The sequence below is a fragment of the Maylandia zebra genome, linkage group LG23 (genome assembly GCF_041146795.1).
Source record: "Maylandia zebra isolate NMK-2024a linkage group LG23, Mzebra_GT3a, whole genome shotgun sequence".
Classification (NCBI taxonomy): Eukaryota; Metazoa; Chordata; class Actinopteri; order Cichliformes; family Cichlidae; genus Maylandia; species Maylandia zebra.
In genome coordinates this window covers 34460809-34475754 of record NC_135188.1, presented here as the reverse complement: position 1 = coordinate 34475754, position 14946 = coordinate 34460809, and the positions used below count along the sequence as shown (strand labels likewise).

Genomic DNA, 14946 nt, shown 5'->3' with positions numbered 1-14946 from the left:
AGTGAAGTTTTGTGAAAATCTCGTGAATGCAATAACTTGAGAAAAAGGCAAGGCAGGATTTTGAAATTCATACCAGAGGTGCAGCTACTGGAGGCTGAGGGGTTGCATTCGCCACTGCCAGTATTTTTATTTAAGGCATTCAAGTTTCTCAGTTTGTTAGCCTTGACAAACAAACAATGCAAGAAAAAAGTGCATTTTACACAATGTTTATGTCCTAATATTATTGGGGAGAATCACTTTCTTTAAACCTTGTGAAAAAGGACATTTGCTGAGGAGATGCTCTGTAAGTACTATTCTATTTATTATAAAAGAAAATTTGAGTACAAGAATTCTACATTAACTGTTCTTTTTCTTTCCAGCAAATACTGAACCTTTAAAGCTTATCCTGTTTCTAAATCTGACTTTGAGGTGAAGAAATAAATATGAGTGCCTTATACAGCAGGATGGCTGAAATCAAACAGCTCTCCACCTCACATGAGGGTGGCTCCAGTGACACCCGCTGCTAACAGTATGGACCAAAGGGTCACAGCAGCGTTGGCTACAGCACTGCTAAAGGTCTTGTCGTGGGCATAGGTGATGATGTGCAGAGCCCCGCTGTAGGCCTCCTCACAGGTAGGCTGGATCTGGTCTTCAGGAAGCTCGAAGCTGTATGTCCCGTTATCTCTGAGCTCAAAGGTGAAGGTTAAGGGGATCCCCTGCATTCGAGCCCAGTCTCTGGATGAACCAGAGTTGGCGTCTGGAGAAAGAGTTTAGCAGTTACATTTCTGAACCACCTAAAAATCCTTCAAACATAATATTTAAAGATATGGGCAGTTTATTTTATTATAATTAGCAGCTGATTTGTAAACTCACATAGTACATCAGGCGAGGCTCCTACAGTGTAGTTCATCCCGTGAACCTTCCAAATTGCTTCTGCTGCACCCTTTCCGACCATCATCTGAGGAATTAGAAAGGAATTTTTGCATACAGTCACTTAAACATGAGTCCACAGAATCTGGAGGTGTATGTTTTCATTAATAAAAGTTCAGAGGAAAGATATGAGATGCCACTAACTGTATAAGGCAATCAATACTGTTTTAAAAGTTATGGTGCTCCATGAGTATTTGTGACCTACTGTTCCCTTATCCTATTCTATATGTTTATCCTTTGATTCTGCTGGAGTAGCTTTGCATGATTTATGGTTCATCTTAATCCTTTTTGTACAGAAGTTAATGCTGGGTTTGGAAAGTGAAGATACCCAAGTATAGATATACTGAAATCAGACTAGTGTTAATAAAACTTCCAAATTAATTTGTACTGTAAGCGCCAGTAGATTTATTGGACAGGCTGTGATCAGTTCAGCTGTGTTGTTACTCCTCTTAAAATTTACTGTTCTTTGTGGACTTTGAGTTTTCATGCATCTATAATGGCTGCTTTCCAGCCTCTACTCAGTTAAAAGCAATTAAAAGTACTGAATCATCAACGCAAGTTAGAGAGCATTATTTTTCTTTATATTTTCTTTTGGTAACTAAGACTCAGTCGTGTAATTTTAATATCAGCTAGCTAAATAAAATCTAGCAAAGCCAGACATATAAAAATGTCTTTACATTATCTGGTATGGGATGGCTGAAATAACAAGTGTGCATGGGACATGGTGTCACATGGTTTATATTGTGATTGATTATTTTTCACCTGCAAATGTTCCACATCAAAATGGTCCTACTAGATTCATCTTAATCACAACAAACGATCTGCATCAGGAGTTTAAAAATTATATGTAATCTCAGAAAATACACTCTCCAAAACCAAAGTAAGTTTTGTACCTTTTAAGAGGTAATGCAGAATTTCACTGCTGTACTTATTTGTATTTTACAGAGATCTTTCCTAAAGCTCTGTTGACAATTTTGTACCACAAAGTAAAGGTAAAACAATGAACTCTATCTTTTTTCTTTTTTTTTTTTAAAGTAGAAAATTGGTTACATGACAATGCATTAATTTATTTTGATACAGTTAAAAAATATATATTATACATCATACTGTTGGAAACAGATTAGTGTTTATATTAGCTCATTCACAATATTACTGACCGCTAAAAGCTTTATCTAACCCATATCTAAAGTCAGCTTGACCTACATGTCTTTGGAGGGTGGGAGGAAGCTGGAACCAGTCACCAGGCACCGGGATGAGTGTGACAACACTAATGTCTGCCCCACTAGGCTGCCATTATACAAGACTGATATGAAATGAAACTTGTCAGAATGCTATATATATGTCTTTTATTTAACAGCAAAAACTTAAACCCTTGTAGCTGTTCTATATATCTGCGATTCACTGATGGGTGAAGTGAATAGCAGTGATTATCTCTTCATCATGGCACCTGTTTGTGGGTACAATGTATTAGGGATCAAGTAAACAATTTGTTCTCAGAATTGAAGTGTTAGAAGCAGAAAAGTGGGCAAGCTTAAGTGAGTAATTGAGTAACAGGCCACACAACTGGGTAATCTTAAAACTACAGCTCTTGTGAGGTGTTCCTGGTCTGCGGTGGTCAGTATCTATCAAAAGTTGTCCAAGAAGAAAACATTGGTGAAACAGCAACAGGGTCATCGGTGGCCAAGTCTCACTGAAGCATGTGGCTTCAGGCTGGCCTGTTTGGTCTGCTCCCACAGACAAGCTACTGTAGCTCAAATTGTTAGACAAATGTAACGCTGATTCTGATAGAAAGGTGTCAGAATACCCGGTTCATCACAGTTTCTTTTGTATGGGGCGACATAACTGTAGACCAGTCATGTTGCACCAGGATGCAGAGGCAGACAGAGGCAGTGTGATGCAATTTCCTGCTGGGAAACCTTGGGTTCTACCACATGGATGGAAGGACTGACAGTACTATCTACCTACCTACCTAAGTATTGTTGCAGGCCGTGTACACCCTTTCATTTTATGGTTACAGTATTCCGTGGTGGCTCTGGCCTCTTTCAGGAAGAACAATGGAAAACTGGTTCAGGAATTACTTGAGGAACACAACAATGAGTTTGAGGTTTGGGCTCTGCCTCCAAATTCCCAAGATCTCAATCCAATCAAGCATCTGTGGGATGAGCTTGACAAACAAGTCCAATTCTTGAAGGCCCCACTTTGGAACTTACAGGACTTAAAAGATCTCATGCATCTTGTTGTCAATCTGGGAACTACTTTGGGAAAGATGAGAGTCTTTATCAGTGATTTATTTTGAGTGTTTTGGATTCCTAACAAGATTAGAAGAATTGAATCCCTAAACGACCAACCAAAGTTTGGTATTTTGGCTCCAGATTTTTGACCCAATACCTCATCTGCACTGTTCTTTCTTGGCACATGAGGATGAATTTAATGTCCTAGTGCATTTACCCATTTCCTTACTTGCTATCCTCTTTATTAATGTAAATGCACACAGATATAACCATTGTCAAGCTATAAAGAGTGTCTCAGAAAAGTGTAAAAAAATGCATCACTATATTTGTTGATATAAATACCAGCTCATTATAATTGGGGGCAGTGTAGTTGGGGTGTCCATAGGGAACCAGGATCAGCTGGCCGTAGGAGTGGATGGTGAGGAAACACAGGAAGATGTCCTTTTGGCTTCCTACAAAGTCAGTTACAGCCTTGGCCTCAGGCTCAGATGCTGGTTTGGTTCCAGGGTAGGTGTTTGAGCAACAGTCAAATGATACCCCAACGGCTGTGCAGGCAAAGAAGGAGAATATGAATTGCATATAATATTAACATGATTATTTTCACATTCTATTAACACAAGTTTACCTTTTGAAGTAGTAGTAACCCCTGGACTGAAGAATTAGGATACAAATTACAGTTCCTCTTTAGGCTGCTTCCCAAAGTGAGTCAAACCTCATAGACTCCTGTTTTAATTGTTTTTTTGTTTTTTTTTATAGACAAGTAGTTAAACAGTGTCTCACCATTGCTAATTCAAGTCACTGAACTGCATATCGCTATTGTTTTTGCTGTTTGTTGCTGTTGCGATATTTGCAATGGAATTATCTAACAGGTAATGTAGCCTGGTACGTGGATGAGCGGTGATTAAAGTTCTGGTATTTTATCAGTTTTGTTGCTTAGTAATAATTGACAGATATGTGTGTCTATACTTAATGGAGCTTGCTAACAAAGCCAATAGCTTTAGCAGATAACTTTGTACTCTACCCTCATCTTCAAATACTTGTGACTCTAAAAAAAACAAAATGGAAGTGACCAAATGCTGAGGCTTCAAAATGGAGTCCAAAGTCTCTAGGTGATGTCATGATATACACTTTGACCTTTGGAGCATATATCTATAACTTATAAACGTTTTTTGGCTACTTGGTTCAAACATCAAACAAAATATGAGTCTGTTAACATTGTTTCCTATTCACGGATGAGGTTTAATGGTTTTTGTATAGCGTGATAAGCTAAAGCTACATTAGCATTAGCATCTTGATTTTGGCAAATTGGAGGAAGCAAAGTTTAGTGTTTTCTTTGCTTTCATCTTTACTTTTAGCATGTCTTTCTCCACTAAGCAACACTGAACTTCAATACTAGCATGTATGTAGATACAGTCACTGTAAAAAGGAAGTTGTCATGATCCTGGGTTTTGTACCCTCTTCAACAAGATGGCACCGAGTATGGCAGCCTCGTCGCGAGCTCCCCCAAGCAACAGCTTTTTTCTGTGTTTAATTTTACTTTTCCTTCATTTTTTCGCGAGTAGCACATGTCTCCTTGTGTACGACCGACAAACCTTACTGGACATAAAATACGGTCTTTCTTATAACTTTCCGGAGTTCAAGTTTTGCAACACGGACGCTCCGTTTGCAGACCCCCCATTCATCTCACCTCAGACGCCTTTGTTCTCTGGCCCTGGAGGCCGCAAACGCCGACGCAGAGGGAGAAGATCTGGCGTTCTGGTTCGACTGAGACGGCGCACTAACAGACCACCGTTACCCAGTTTATTACTGGCTAATGTGCAGTCTCTGGAGAACAAGCTGTGCGAGCTTCGGGCACGGATCTCATTCCAGCGAGAGATGCGGGACTGCTGCGTGATCTGCCTCACAGAAACCTGGCTATCGGACAAGGTACCGGACTCCGCAATACAACTACGTGCATCGCGCAGACAGGTCACAGGATCTTACTGGGAAAAGCAGAGGCGGTGGTGTGTGTTTCATGATCAACAACAGCTGGTGTGATTATGCGAACGTGCACCCGGTCAAATCCTTCTGCTCACCGGACCTGGAGTACCTGATGGTTAAGTGCCGGCCATTCTGGCTACCGAGGGAATTTACAGCAGTGATTATTACGGCTGTTTACATTCCCCCACAAGCCGACACTGACCGAGCACTCAGGGAACTGTATAGCGCGATCAGCAGCGAGGAAACCGCACACCCAGAGGCAGCGTTTATCACGACCGGGGACTTTAATAAGGGAAACCTGAAGAAAGTCTCACCCAAACTCCACCAACACATCCACTTCAACACTCGTGGAGACTGGCTACTTGACCACTGCTACACCTCTTTCCGGGATGCGTACAAAGCCCTCCCCCGCGCCCCATTCGGCCAATCAGATCACCGCTCCATCCTGCTCCTGCCCGCCTACAGGCAGAAGCTGAAACAGGAAGCTCCAACCCGGAGGGCGGTGCACTGTTGGACGGACCAATCGGAGTCTGCGCTGCGGGACTGTTTTGATCACGCGGACTGGGAAATGTTTCACGTGGCTGCTAGGGACATTGATGAATACACAGACTCAGTCTGCGGATTTATCAGGAAATGCGTGGAAGATGTCGTCCCATCCAGAACAGTTAAATCCTTCCCAAATCAAAAACCCTGGATTAACGGAGATGTTCGCGCGGCACGGAGCACCGCCTTTGCCTCCGCGAACACATCGGACTACAAACACGCACATTACCAACTCCGGAAGACGATCAAAGCAGCCAAACGTGAGTACAGGGACAGGGTGGAGCAACAGTTTGACAACCCTCGGAGTATGTGGCAGGGACTAAACACGATCGCAGACTTTAGAGGGAAAACCAGCACACCGCAGACCACGGCCTCTCTGTGTGAGGATCTAAATGTATTCTACGCTAGATTCGACACAGCGAACACCATGAGACCGGACAGTGTGCGCACCGCGGATGACGTCAGTGCGCACACTGTGTCTGAGGAGGATGTGCGGAAGTGCTTCAGGAAGGTGAACGCACGCAAAGCTACTGGTCCGGACGGGATTCCCGGCCGCGTCCTCAAGTCAGCTGGCTGGAGTGTTCACACACATCTTCAACCTTTCCCTCTCTCTGTCTGTAGTCCCAGCCTGCTTCAAAATGGCCACCATCGTCCCTGTACCCAAATCCTCCACCATCTCCTCATTGAACGACTGGCGACCTGTAGCCCTGACCCCCATCGTGAGCAAATGCTTCGAGAAGCTGGTCAGGGACTTCATCCGCTCTGCACTACCCGACTCACTGGACCCTCTACAGTTCGCATACCGCCACAACAGGTCCACTGATGATGCCATAGCCCTGACACTACATACTGCCCTGTCACACCTGGAGAAGAGAGACACGTATGTGAGGATGCTGTTTGTAGATTACAGCTCAGCATTCAATACCATCGTTCCCTCGAAGCTGGACAGGAAACTGCAGGATCTAGGACTGAGCAGCTCCCTCTGCAGCTGGATCCTTAGCTTCCTGTCTGACAGACGCCAAGTGGTCAGACTGGGCAGCATCATCCCCCATCACACTGAACACTGGTGCTCCACAGGGGTGTGTACTGAGCCCTCTCCTGTACTCACTCTACACCTGCACAGCCACTAACAACTCCAACATCATTGTGAAGTTTGCGGACGACACTACAGTCTTATCACCAACGGTGATGAGACGGCCTACAGGGAGGAGGTCAGCGCCCTGACCCACTGGTGTCAAGACAACCATCTCACCCTCAACGTCGCAAAGACAAAGGAGTTGATAGTGGACTTCCGGAGGTGCAGAGAAGTACACACCCCCATCACCATCAACGGCGCTGCTGTGGAGAGAGTGAGCAGCTTCCGGTTCCTTGGTGTACATCTGGCTGAGGATCTTACGTGGTCAGTACACACAAACAAAACAGTGAAGAAGGCGCAGCAGCGCCTCTTCTTTCTCAGGAGACTGAAAAGATTCGGCATGAGCCCCCGCATCCTCAGGACCTTCTATCACTGTGCCATTGAGAGCATCCTCACTGGATGCATCACCACCTGGTATGGCAACAGCACCGCCTACAACTGCAAAGCTCTCCAGCGAGTAGTGCGGTGCTCTGAACGGATAATTGGAGGTGAGCTTCCCTCCCTCCAAGACATCTACAGGAAGCGGTGCCTGAGGAAAGCGGGGAGGATCATCAAGGACTCCAGTCACCCCAGCCATAAACTGTTCAGACTACTTCCATCAGGAAGGAGGTTCTGCAGCATCCGGTCCCGTACCAGCAGACTGACAGACAGCTTCTTCCACCAGGCCATCAGACTGCTGAACACGTCATAGACACCTCAGCTTCACTACTGGAACTTTAACATTATGCACTCCATACTGTACAGTAATGCCACTGTTTTGCACATGTCTCAACTCTGTATATTTTTATATATTTTATTTATTGTTTACTCTATTTAACTTGTAAAATATGTGTACGTACACACACACACACACACACACACACAGAAAAATATTTAGTATACACATCCAGGAATGCATATACTATTATATATTGTACATATATTTATTCGTTTCAGATGTAGCCATTCTTGTATTTTGCTTGTTTACATTCTTGTATTTTGCACAACTCTGTTGCTTGTGAAGCTCGCACACAAGAATTTCACTCACATGTGCTGTACCAATGTACCTGCACATGTGATGTGACAATAAAAGTGATTTGATTTGATTTGATACCCAGCGTTTTCTGTTTGGGACTCCGTTTTCTGTTTGATTTTTCCCATTTGACTTTGTTGTAGTGTTCAGTTCAAATATTACCTTAGGCTTAGGTTTTCATTACCTTAGGTTTTCATTCTGATTTTGTATTGAGCCCTCCTATGTTCCCCAGGCCTAGCTTGTGTTTCTGATATGTCTGTGTTTAGTCAGTTTTGTCTTCGTGTTTTACTTTGGCCTGCTAAATTCCTGTGTTTTAATCTTAGTGTTAGTTTCCTGTTTTATTTTGATAGTCTCTTATCCTTCAGGTTTTGTGTTCCCCCTTGCTCTTTAATTGATTCTGTTCACCTGTGCCTTGTTTTCCCCAGCTTTGTCTCTTTCCCTGATAAACCTCATGTCTATTTAAGTCCTCAGTTTCCCTTTGATCTTTGCCATGTCATCATTCCTGTTGTCAGTTTAAGTCGTGTGTCTTGTTGTTTTGTATTTTGTTTGCGAGCTGCAGCATTAAAGCTGTTTGAGTTCAATTAAGCCTGACTGCCAAGTCCTACATTTTGGGTCCTCTCGCTGCCTGCGACACACCCTCGCTTGACAGAAGTAGTCTTTTTTTAAGGTTTTCTAACTTTTGCATATCAAAGTATAATAAAATACATATAATCTGGTACTTAGCAGGTCTTCAAACTAGGTAGATACTCCCTTAGATGAACAATGATGCATGACATTTTACATTGTTTCATTATTTATTTTACAAAACGTAAGCCAAAATGCAGATGCAGTGTTTGAAAAATTTAGAACACCCTGCCTGGTAACATAAGAATTAAGAGAGTAAGTAGCAGCCAGGCCCTGCTAATCAGATTCACTACATTAATTGGTCATCAGCAAGTCTGAGCCCCTCTATAAAAGTTGCCAGTTTGCTGGTTTGGAGAATTCAGGTGTGTGTTACCACAATGCCAAGAACAAAAGACATCAGCAGTCTTCTTAGAGAAGTAATAGTTGCTGTCCATTAATTTGGGAGAGCTTATAATAGCATTTCCAGAGAGTTTGAAGCTCATCATTCCACACTGAGAGAGATTATTCACAAGTTAAAACATTCAAGACCGTTGCCTATCTTCCCAGGACATCCCAGCCAATTCATTACAAAATGGGAGGTGATGATTTGGGCTTCTTTGGCAGCCACAGGACCTGGGAACCTGGCAGTCACTGAGTCAGCTTTGTTCATCTGACATGTAATAACTTAGAACTTTACCATGACTCCTGTGTTGTGACAGTGTTGTCTGATTAATGAAATGTGTGCACTTTATTGTCATGTATATAGGGAATAAGAGTAATGCACACTTAAAGATGTGTGTTTAAGTCTGTGAAGGTTCTCAGTCATCCAGGTCATCGTAGTCTAAAGAGCTTGGAAAGAAAAGCATCTGGACTTCTTTGGTAAATGGCCTGCATTTGTATAGCGCTTTTCTAGTCCCTAAGGACCCTAAAGCGCTTCACAGTACATTCAGTCATCCACCCATTCACACACTGGTGATGGCAGCTACATTGTAGCCACAGCCGCCCTGGGGCGCACTGACAGAGGCGAGGCTGCCGGACACTGGCGCCACCACTCTGACCACCACCAGTAGGCAGACATGGGGTTAGTATCTTGCCCAAGGATATTTGGCATGCAGCCAGGAGGCAGCCTGGGATCGAACCACCGACCTTCTGATTAGTGGCTGACCTGCTCTGCCACCTGAGCTACAGCCACCTTTAAGTTGAAGCTGTTGAAGACGTTTCACCTCTCATCCGAGAAGCTTCTTCAGTTCTAAGAGCAACTGGTGGAGTGTCCAAGATTTTAAGCCCTCCAAGAGGGACATGGATCCTCTATTGATCCTCTACCTAATCACACGAGCCAAGGTGTGAAGACGGGTGTAGGTCAAAATCAGCCAAGGTTTTGGGTGGAACCGCTGTGAAACCTAGCCCCACCTTATCATAAATTCCTGAGGTCAAAAGGCCCAGGATGTGAGTGGGCATTAACATTGGCGTCCTCAAACAAGAGGACCTTTCGAGGAAGCCGATGTTCAGATTTTGGACAGAGAAGACAGACGGTTTGAAAGAGGAGTAAAAGAAGCCATTTATATGCACTGTGAACGACCATCTTTGAACAGAGGAGGTGGTTTATGACACCAACTGTCTGCCATCTATAATCCAGTTTTGTGATCCCTTCCCAGATGGTTTAACGCCCACTGACACCCTGGGCCTTTTCACCTCAGGAAATCACATGATAGGACACCTGAAACCTTGGCTGATTGTGACCTACACCCGTTTTCACACCCTTGGGGACACTCCCATAGGGCTTAAATCTGGGACTCTCCACCAGTTGCTCTTAGAACTGAAGAAGCTTCTCGGATGAGAGGTGAAATGTCTTCAAGCAGCTTAAAGAAGTCCAGACGCTTTTCTTTCTAAGCTCCTTAGACTACGATGTGTATTTAAGTTATCTCAGGCAGTCTGTCTTTCATTTTTGATGTTTATGTAGTGTCTGAGTTTAGCTAGGAACCAGTTCTTTTGAGAAGACACTGATGAATCTTAGAATTGTACATAAAACTGTGATGCATATGGTTTAAGCACAGATTGGTGGAAAAGAGTTTCATTAATAAAACCAGTGAGTCACAGAAATAAGGTAAAAGATGCCAAAAGTTCTCCAAAGACCTGAGGAGAGTTTCATGCTTGGCCATAATTTCAAAAACAGCAATAAAAAAATAAATAAAAAGGAAAGACTGCAACGATCAGCTTTCACTGAAGAACAGCTACATCACTCACTTCCCCAGTTGGCATCAAAGTTGCGGTTGAGATCGGTGCCATAGCAGCTGCAGTCCTCAGGACCTGGTGACCTGTTCTTCCTCCACAGTCGAGTCTGAGTGGAGCAAAATGTTCAGTCAGTCATAAACAAACGGCAGCACAACATTTTTGTAGATATTAAATGCTTCCTGCAATTGATGCTGTTCATTATTATTCCATGTGTCTTACTGTAAAACATTCAATTATTTTGTACTTGAAGGTTTTTGAGCACAAGAAATACATTTCTTCAAAGATTGAATTATGGCTCATTTAATCAGTTACATCTTCAGTTACTCAGATAATCATCCTATTATATCCTGTTCATCTGTGGTTTGAGATCCTGAGTGCATAACCCTAGAAATGTAATTGGATAAATATCTATCAAATACGAGGACTGACCGTCTTATTTTCCCACGTGTAGATGTAGCCGTCTATATTGAGCACTGGAGTGACGTAGAAGTCCACGTTCTTCATCATCTCTTCCATTTTGGCATCTGTTTTGTATGTCTGCAGAATCTGTTTGGAACAGACGAACACACATCAGGGGCAGGCTGACACACTGGAGGACATTTAGTTATTAAATTATATTCATTTTGTCAGACAGGATGTTTTCTCCTCACAACAGAAAACAATCAGGACAACAAATTAGAAGATTTGCTGTAAATCTTAATTTTATTTATATATTTATTGCCTTTTAACATCAATCACACTCAGGTCAGGTCACTGGCAATCAAACTAGGGGTAGGGTTAGGTTAATCTCCACCCTTTTTAATAGAATTTATGCGTGTTCTGGAAAATTCAAACTTAAAATAGTTAAAAAGAAATACTACAATACCAAATACGTTATTTAAAATGAAATGTTCTTGTTTCTAGAATAAAAGTGGCTAACAAAATCCCCTAGCATTAACTTTACCCCTAGAAGGGTCCCACGAGTCCTGGTGGAGGTATATTGACAGCAGCTCTCTTACCTCTCTAACAAAGTACTGGCAGAAGGCTGGAGCGATCCATTCTCTGGCATGTATTCCACAGTCCATCCAGATAGCTTTCTTTTCCTTTCCAGTATTCAGGCCAATCTGGAGAACAAATATCAAACATCCGTGTGCATCAGTATCCGTTTGGCATATGACAGCTTGTGATCTGAAACTTTGTTTACCTTGAGCAAGCTAATATCCCTGCTTTCATAGGTCTTTCCATATTTCACCACGGTTACAACATCAGGGTGATCCTTTACCATCTGTTCCATCCAGCTAGTGATCTGTAAAATGGAGTACCAACATATACTGCAGTCTTACAAACGTTTGACTGGTTAGCTGTCTTTCTCTAATATCCACACACGCACAAACATGTATCAAACCCCTCATTTCTTGATAATTTGCTTCCAGACTTAGGGTCTTTAGCAATAGTTCTGCAGATTTTCTGGATATCCTTCAAAGTTTTTCTTCGGTAACTTGCTTATTTTTCACCCATTTTCAGTCCAGTTCTTGTATCTGGCCATTTCAAGAAGAGTATTGTTTTTTTTTGTGTGTGTGTGCATTAAACAACTGTTAAATCACCATGAACTTATGGAAATATGAAGTTAAAAAAGTCACATATCTAAAGGGATAAACCGGTGTTGCATCGCTATAATAGACAACTTAGCAAAGAAAGTGCCTTTGGCCAACTGTTGTGATTTGGTGCTATAGAAATAAAACTGAATTGAACCAAAATTGGTCTTATGGAGTGATGAGGTTGATTTGGTTCAAATCGGGATCAATCTGTACGGAGGAGTCAGGGGCGAGGTGCAAAATTATCACATTTCCATAAATGTTGCATATTCCAGTAAATTATTGCATCTGTTTCCTGTTTTTCTTGGAAAACATTAACAAAATGAGGGCTAGCTCAAGACTTTTGTACAGTGCTGTATAAACAGCATATTTTAGAAAATGTGTGTGTGTGTGCATGTGTGTGAGAGAGATGTGGCATCTGAGTTATGTGTGTCTCACCTCTGACATGGGGTGGTATTTATAGTAGTCATACTGGGCTCTGTTGCACAAAAAATACACGAAAATCTTGAGAAGCAGTTGACGTTAATCATACCTCAATAATAGTATGCTCTTTTATCTGGGTTGTAGTTAATAGTTTTTAAAATTACAAGCCTGCAATAATCAATTTTTAACTGCTTCAAAGGCAGTCTATCCAGCTGTTGGTCAGTACAAGCTAAAAAGCCAGCATCGGTGATGGTACAAGGGTCCATTGTCAAATTTTTCACAAAACCACATTCTGCACAAATTACAGCAACATAGGTGTTTAGTAAAGGAATCTGTTCAACCATGTTTGACACATTATGAAATAAAAAATTAGAGAAAAGGTGCCATGAACTACTGAGCAGCTGAAGTGCTATAATAGGAAAATGCTTTGCTCTAGAGCCTGGGTCTCAAACTTAAATGAGCTGTGGGCCACTGCCGGCGCTGACGTCTCATGTGAGGGCGACTTAAGTGTTCAAGTAGTACAAAAAAGAAAAAACTTATTTTAACATTGCACTCAACAACAAACAAATCCTCCCTAACAAAAAAAGTAACTTCAAGGGCCAAACTGAATTATATTTCTTCATGTCAATATACGGGCCGCAAGTAGGGGTGACGTGGGCTGCAAGTTGCTCCCGGGACCCCTGCTCTATAGACTACAGCAGCCAGCCTCCTCCATATTATTACAGAGAAGAAGGATGAAGATGAGCATGTTTAAACTAAAAAAAAAATCTTGCTACCACCAAATGAAAAATTATTATATATTTAAAAGCACAATAAAGTTTCTTTCACTAGGCCATTGGATACTTTACAACCCTCCACGCCCTGCTCTCTGCTCAACTGTCTTACAATAGCCCATATTCAGCCCATAGCCCATATTGACCCCTGTCCCCAATTCAAAACCCTTTTGTATATAGTTAGAATATATGTGTATTTATAATAATAAAAAAATTACATCAAGACAACTTCCTTGTTTGTGTACACATAAATATACAAAATGATCTCAGTTTTAATATTTATTTGTCTTTAAGCTATTTTTAGTTAAACAGGTTGTAGCTGATGATGTGCAGATGTGTCGATGTGTAGATCATTTTTACTCTTTAAAAATACTTTAAAATTCTCAACACCATCTTAACGTCTTGAACGCTTCCCAGCCGTTAATCTTCAGTGTACCACTTTAAACAATGAAAGTCAGCAAATAGTGAAGAGTAGCAGAAATGAAGGAAGTAACAAAAGTGAAAGCTTTGTCCAACTTATACCAACATCACAAGGATTTGTATGCTAAGAATATTTTGAAGGTAATTATCTATTTAAAAAAACAACAACCCCTGATCAGATCTATTTAATGAACAAAACTCACCTCTCCACTGTTGCTGCTCCCACTGCTGAGAGCAGCAACACAAAACTCATTCCCACACAGTCAAGCATTGTCTCTTTGTGAAAGTAAAGTCCTTGTCTGTACTGGTCTGCTTTACTGATCCCAGGGAAGCCCAGTAAAGAGATACATGTGTTGCATTCTACTACTTGTTAATATTTGATCTGAAATGACTAAGTGAATTACTTTACAATGGAAAGTAATGTATCCGTCATCTATTTATATCATTAACTGCCCATGATCATGGCCATAAAATTCGGTGATTGTGCTGACATGTAAAGTCGCTCTCTTTTGTAAATGCAAACTTCTTACTTTTCATTCTTGACTGCTGCTATCAGCCTTATTATCTTGGCCAGTGTCATGTTTTGTCTGCATATTTTCTGCAAGAACTGACACATTTGTGGAAGTTATATGGAAAAAATATAACACGATGGAACTGAATGAAATTCACCCCCCTGCAGAAGTAATAATGAGATGTAGAAAGAAATATCTAGGACATATACATGTATATAACTAGATGTCAACTGTCTGTCTTCCAAAGTTTATCTTCCTGCAGAGTCTTTTTAATCCTACAGAAAAAGAAACAGAGTGAGTTATCAGCTAGATTGCCCTCGAGTCCCTTTGTAGAGGCCGAATGAAGAATCAGGTCAGCATTCTTTCAGGTATAAAGTGGGATCACAGTGTTACACACACCTGGCAGGTGTCTCGTCTGTTATAATTCAGAAAACAAGTAAAACTAGTATCTGGTGTTTTATATATTTACCTTGAGTCTGTCTCTTTAAGAACAGGTTATAATGTGTCAGTCTGGCAGAGAGCTGCTTGAATGTCATTGTGTAATCAAGAAGTTTGAGAGTTAAGGTTTACTATACTGATGATAACAATCTGGAAACTGT

At 41.7% G+C, this 14946-nt stretch overlaps 1 protein-coding gene across 1 annotated transcript; it reads right to left on the bottom strand.

The window, feature by feature from the left end:
- Nucleotides 1-88: 88 nt before the first annotated feature.
- cpo (carboxypeptidase O) lies at nt 89-14121 on the bottom strand. The gene is made up of 9 exons (XM_004552535.4): nt 14039-14121; nt 12658-12697; nt 11829-11930; nt 11644-11748; nt 11075-11191; nt 10658-10751; nt 3483-3685; nt 853-937; nt 89-736 (listed from the first exon to the last, which is right to left on the bottom strand). Exons 1-9 carry the CDS (start codon nt 14104-14106, stop codon nt 471-473), a joined length of 1080 nt encoding a protein of 359 aa, XP_004552592.2. The 5' UTR covers nt 14107-14121; the 3' UTR covers nt 89-470.
- Between the last annotated feature and the right edge of the window lie 825 nt (nt 14122-14946).

Excerpts from the sequence above, each read along its gene's own strand:
- cpo (XM_004552535.4), bottom strand. The coding sequence starts at position 14,106 with ATGCTTGACTGTGTGGGAATGAGTTTTGTGTTGCTGCTCTCAGCAGTG. Across the intron at positions 938-3,482 it reads CCCCCAATTATAATGAGCTG|ATGATGGTCGGAAAGGGTGC; the intron begins GTATTTATATCA and ends CTAATTCCTCAG. Across the intron at positions 737-852 it reads AGCCTCGCCTGATGTACTAT|ACGCCAACTCTGGTTCATCC; the intron begins GTGAGTTTACAA and ends CTCTTTCTCCAG.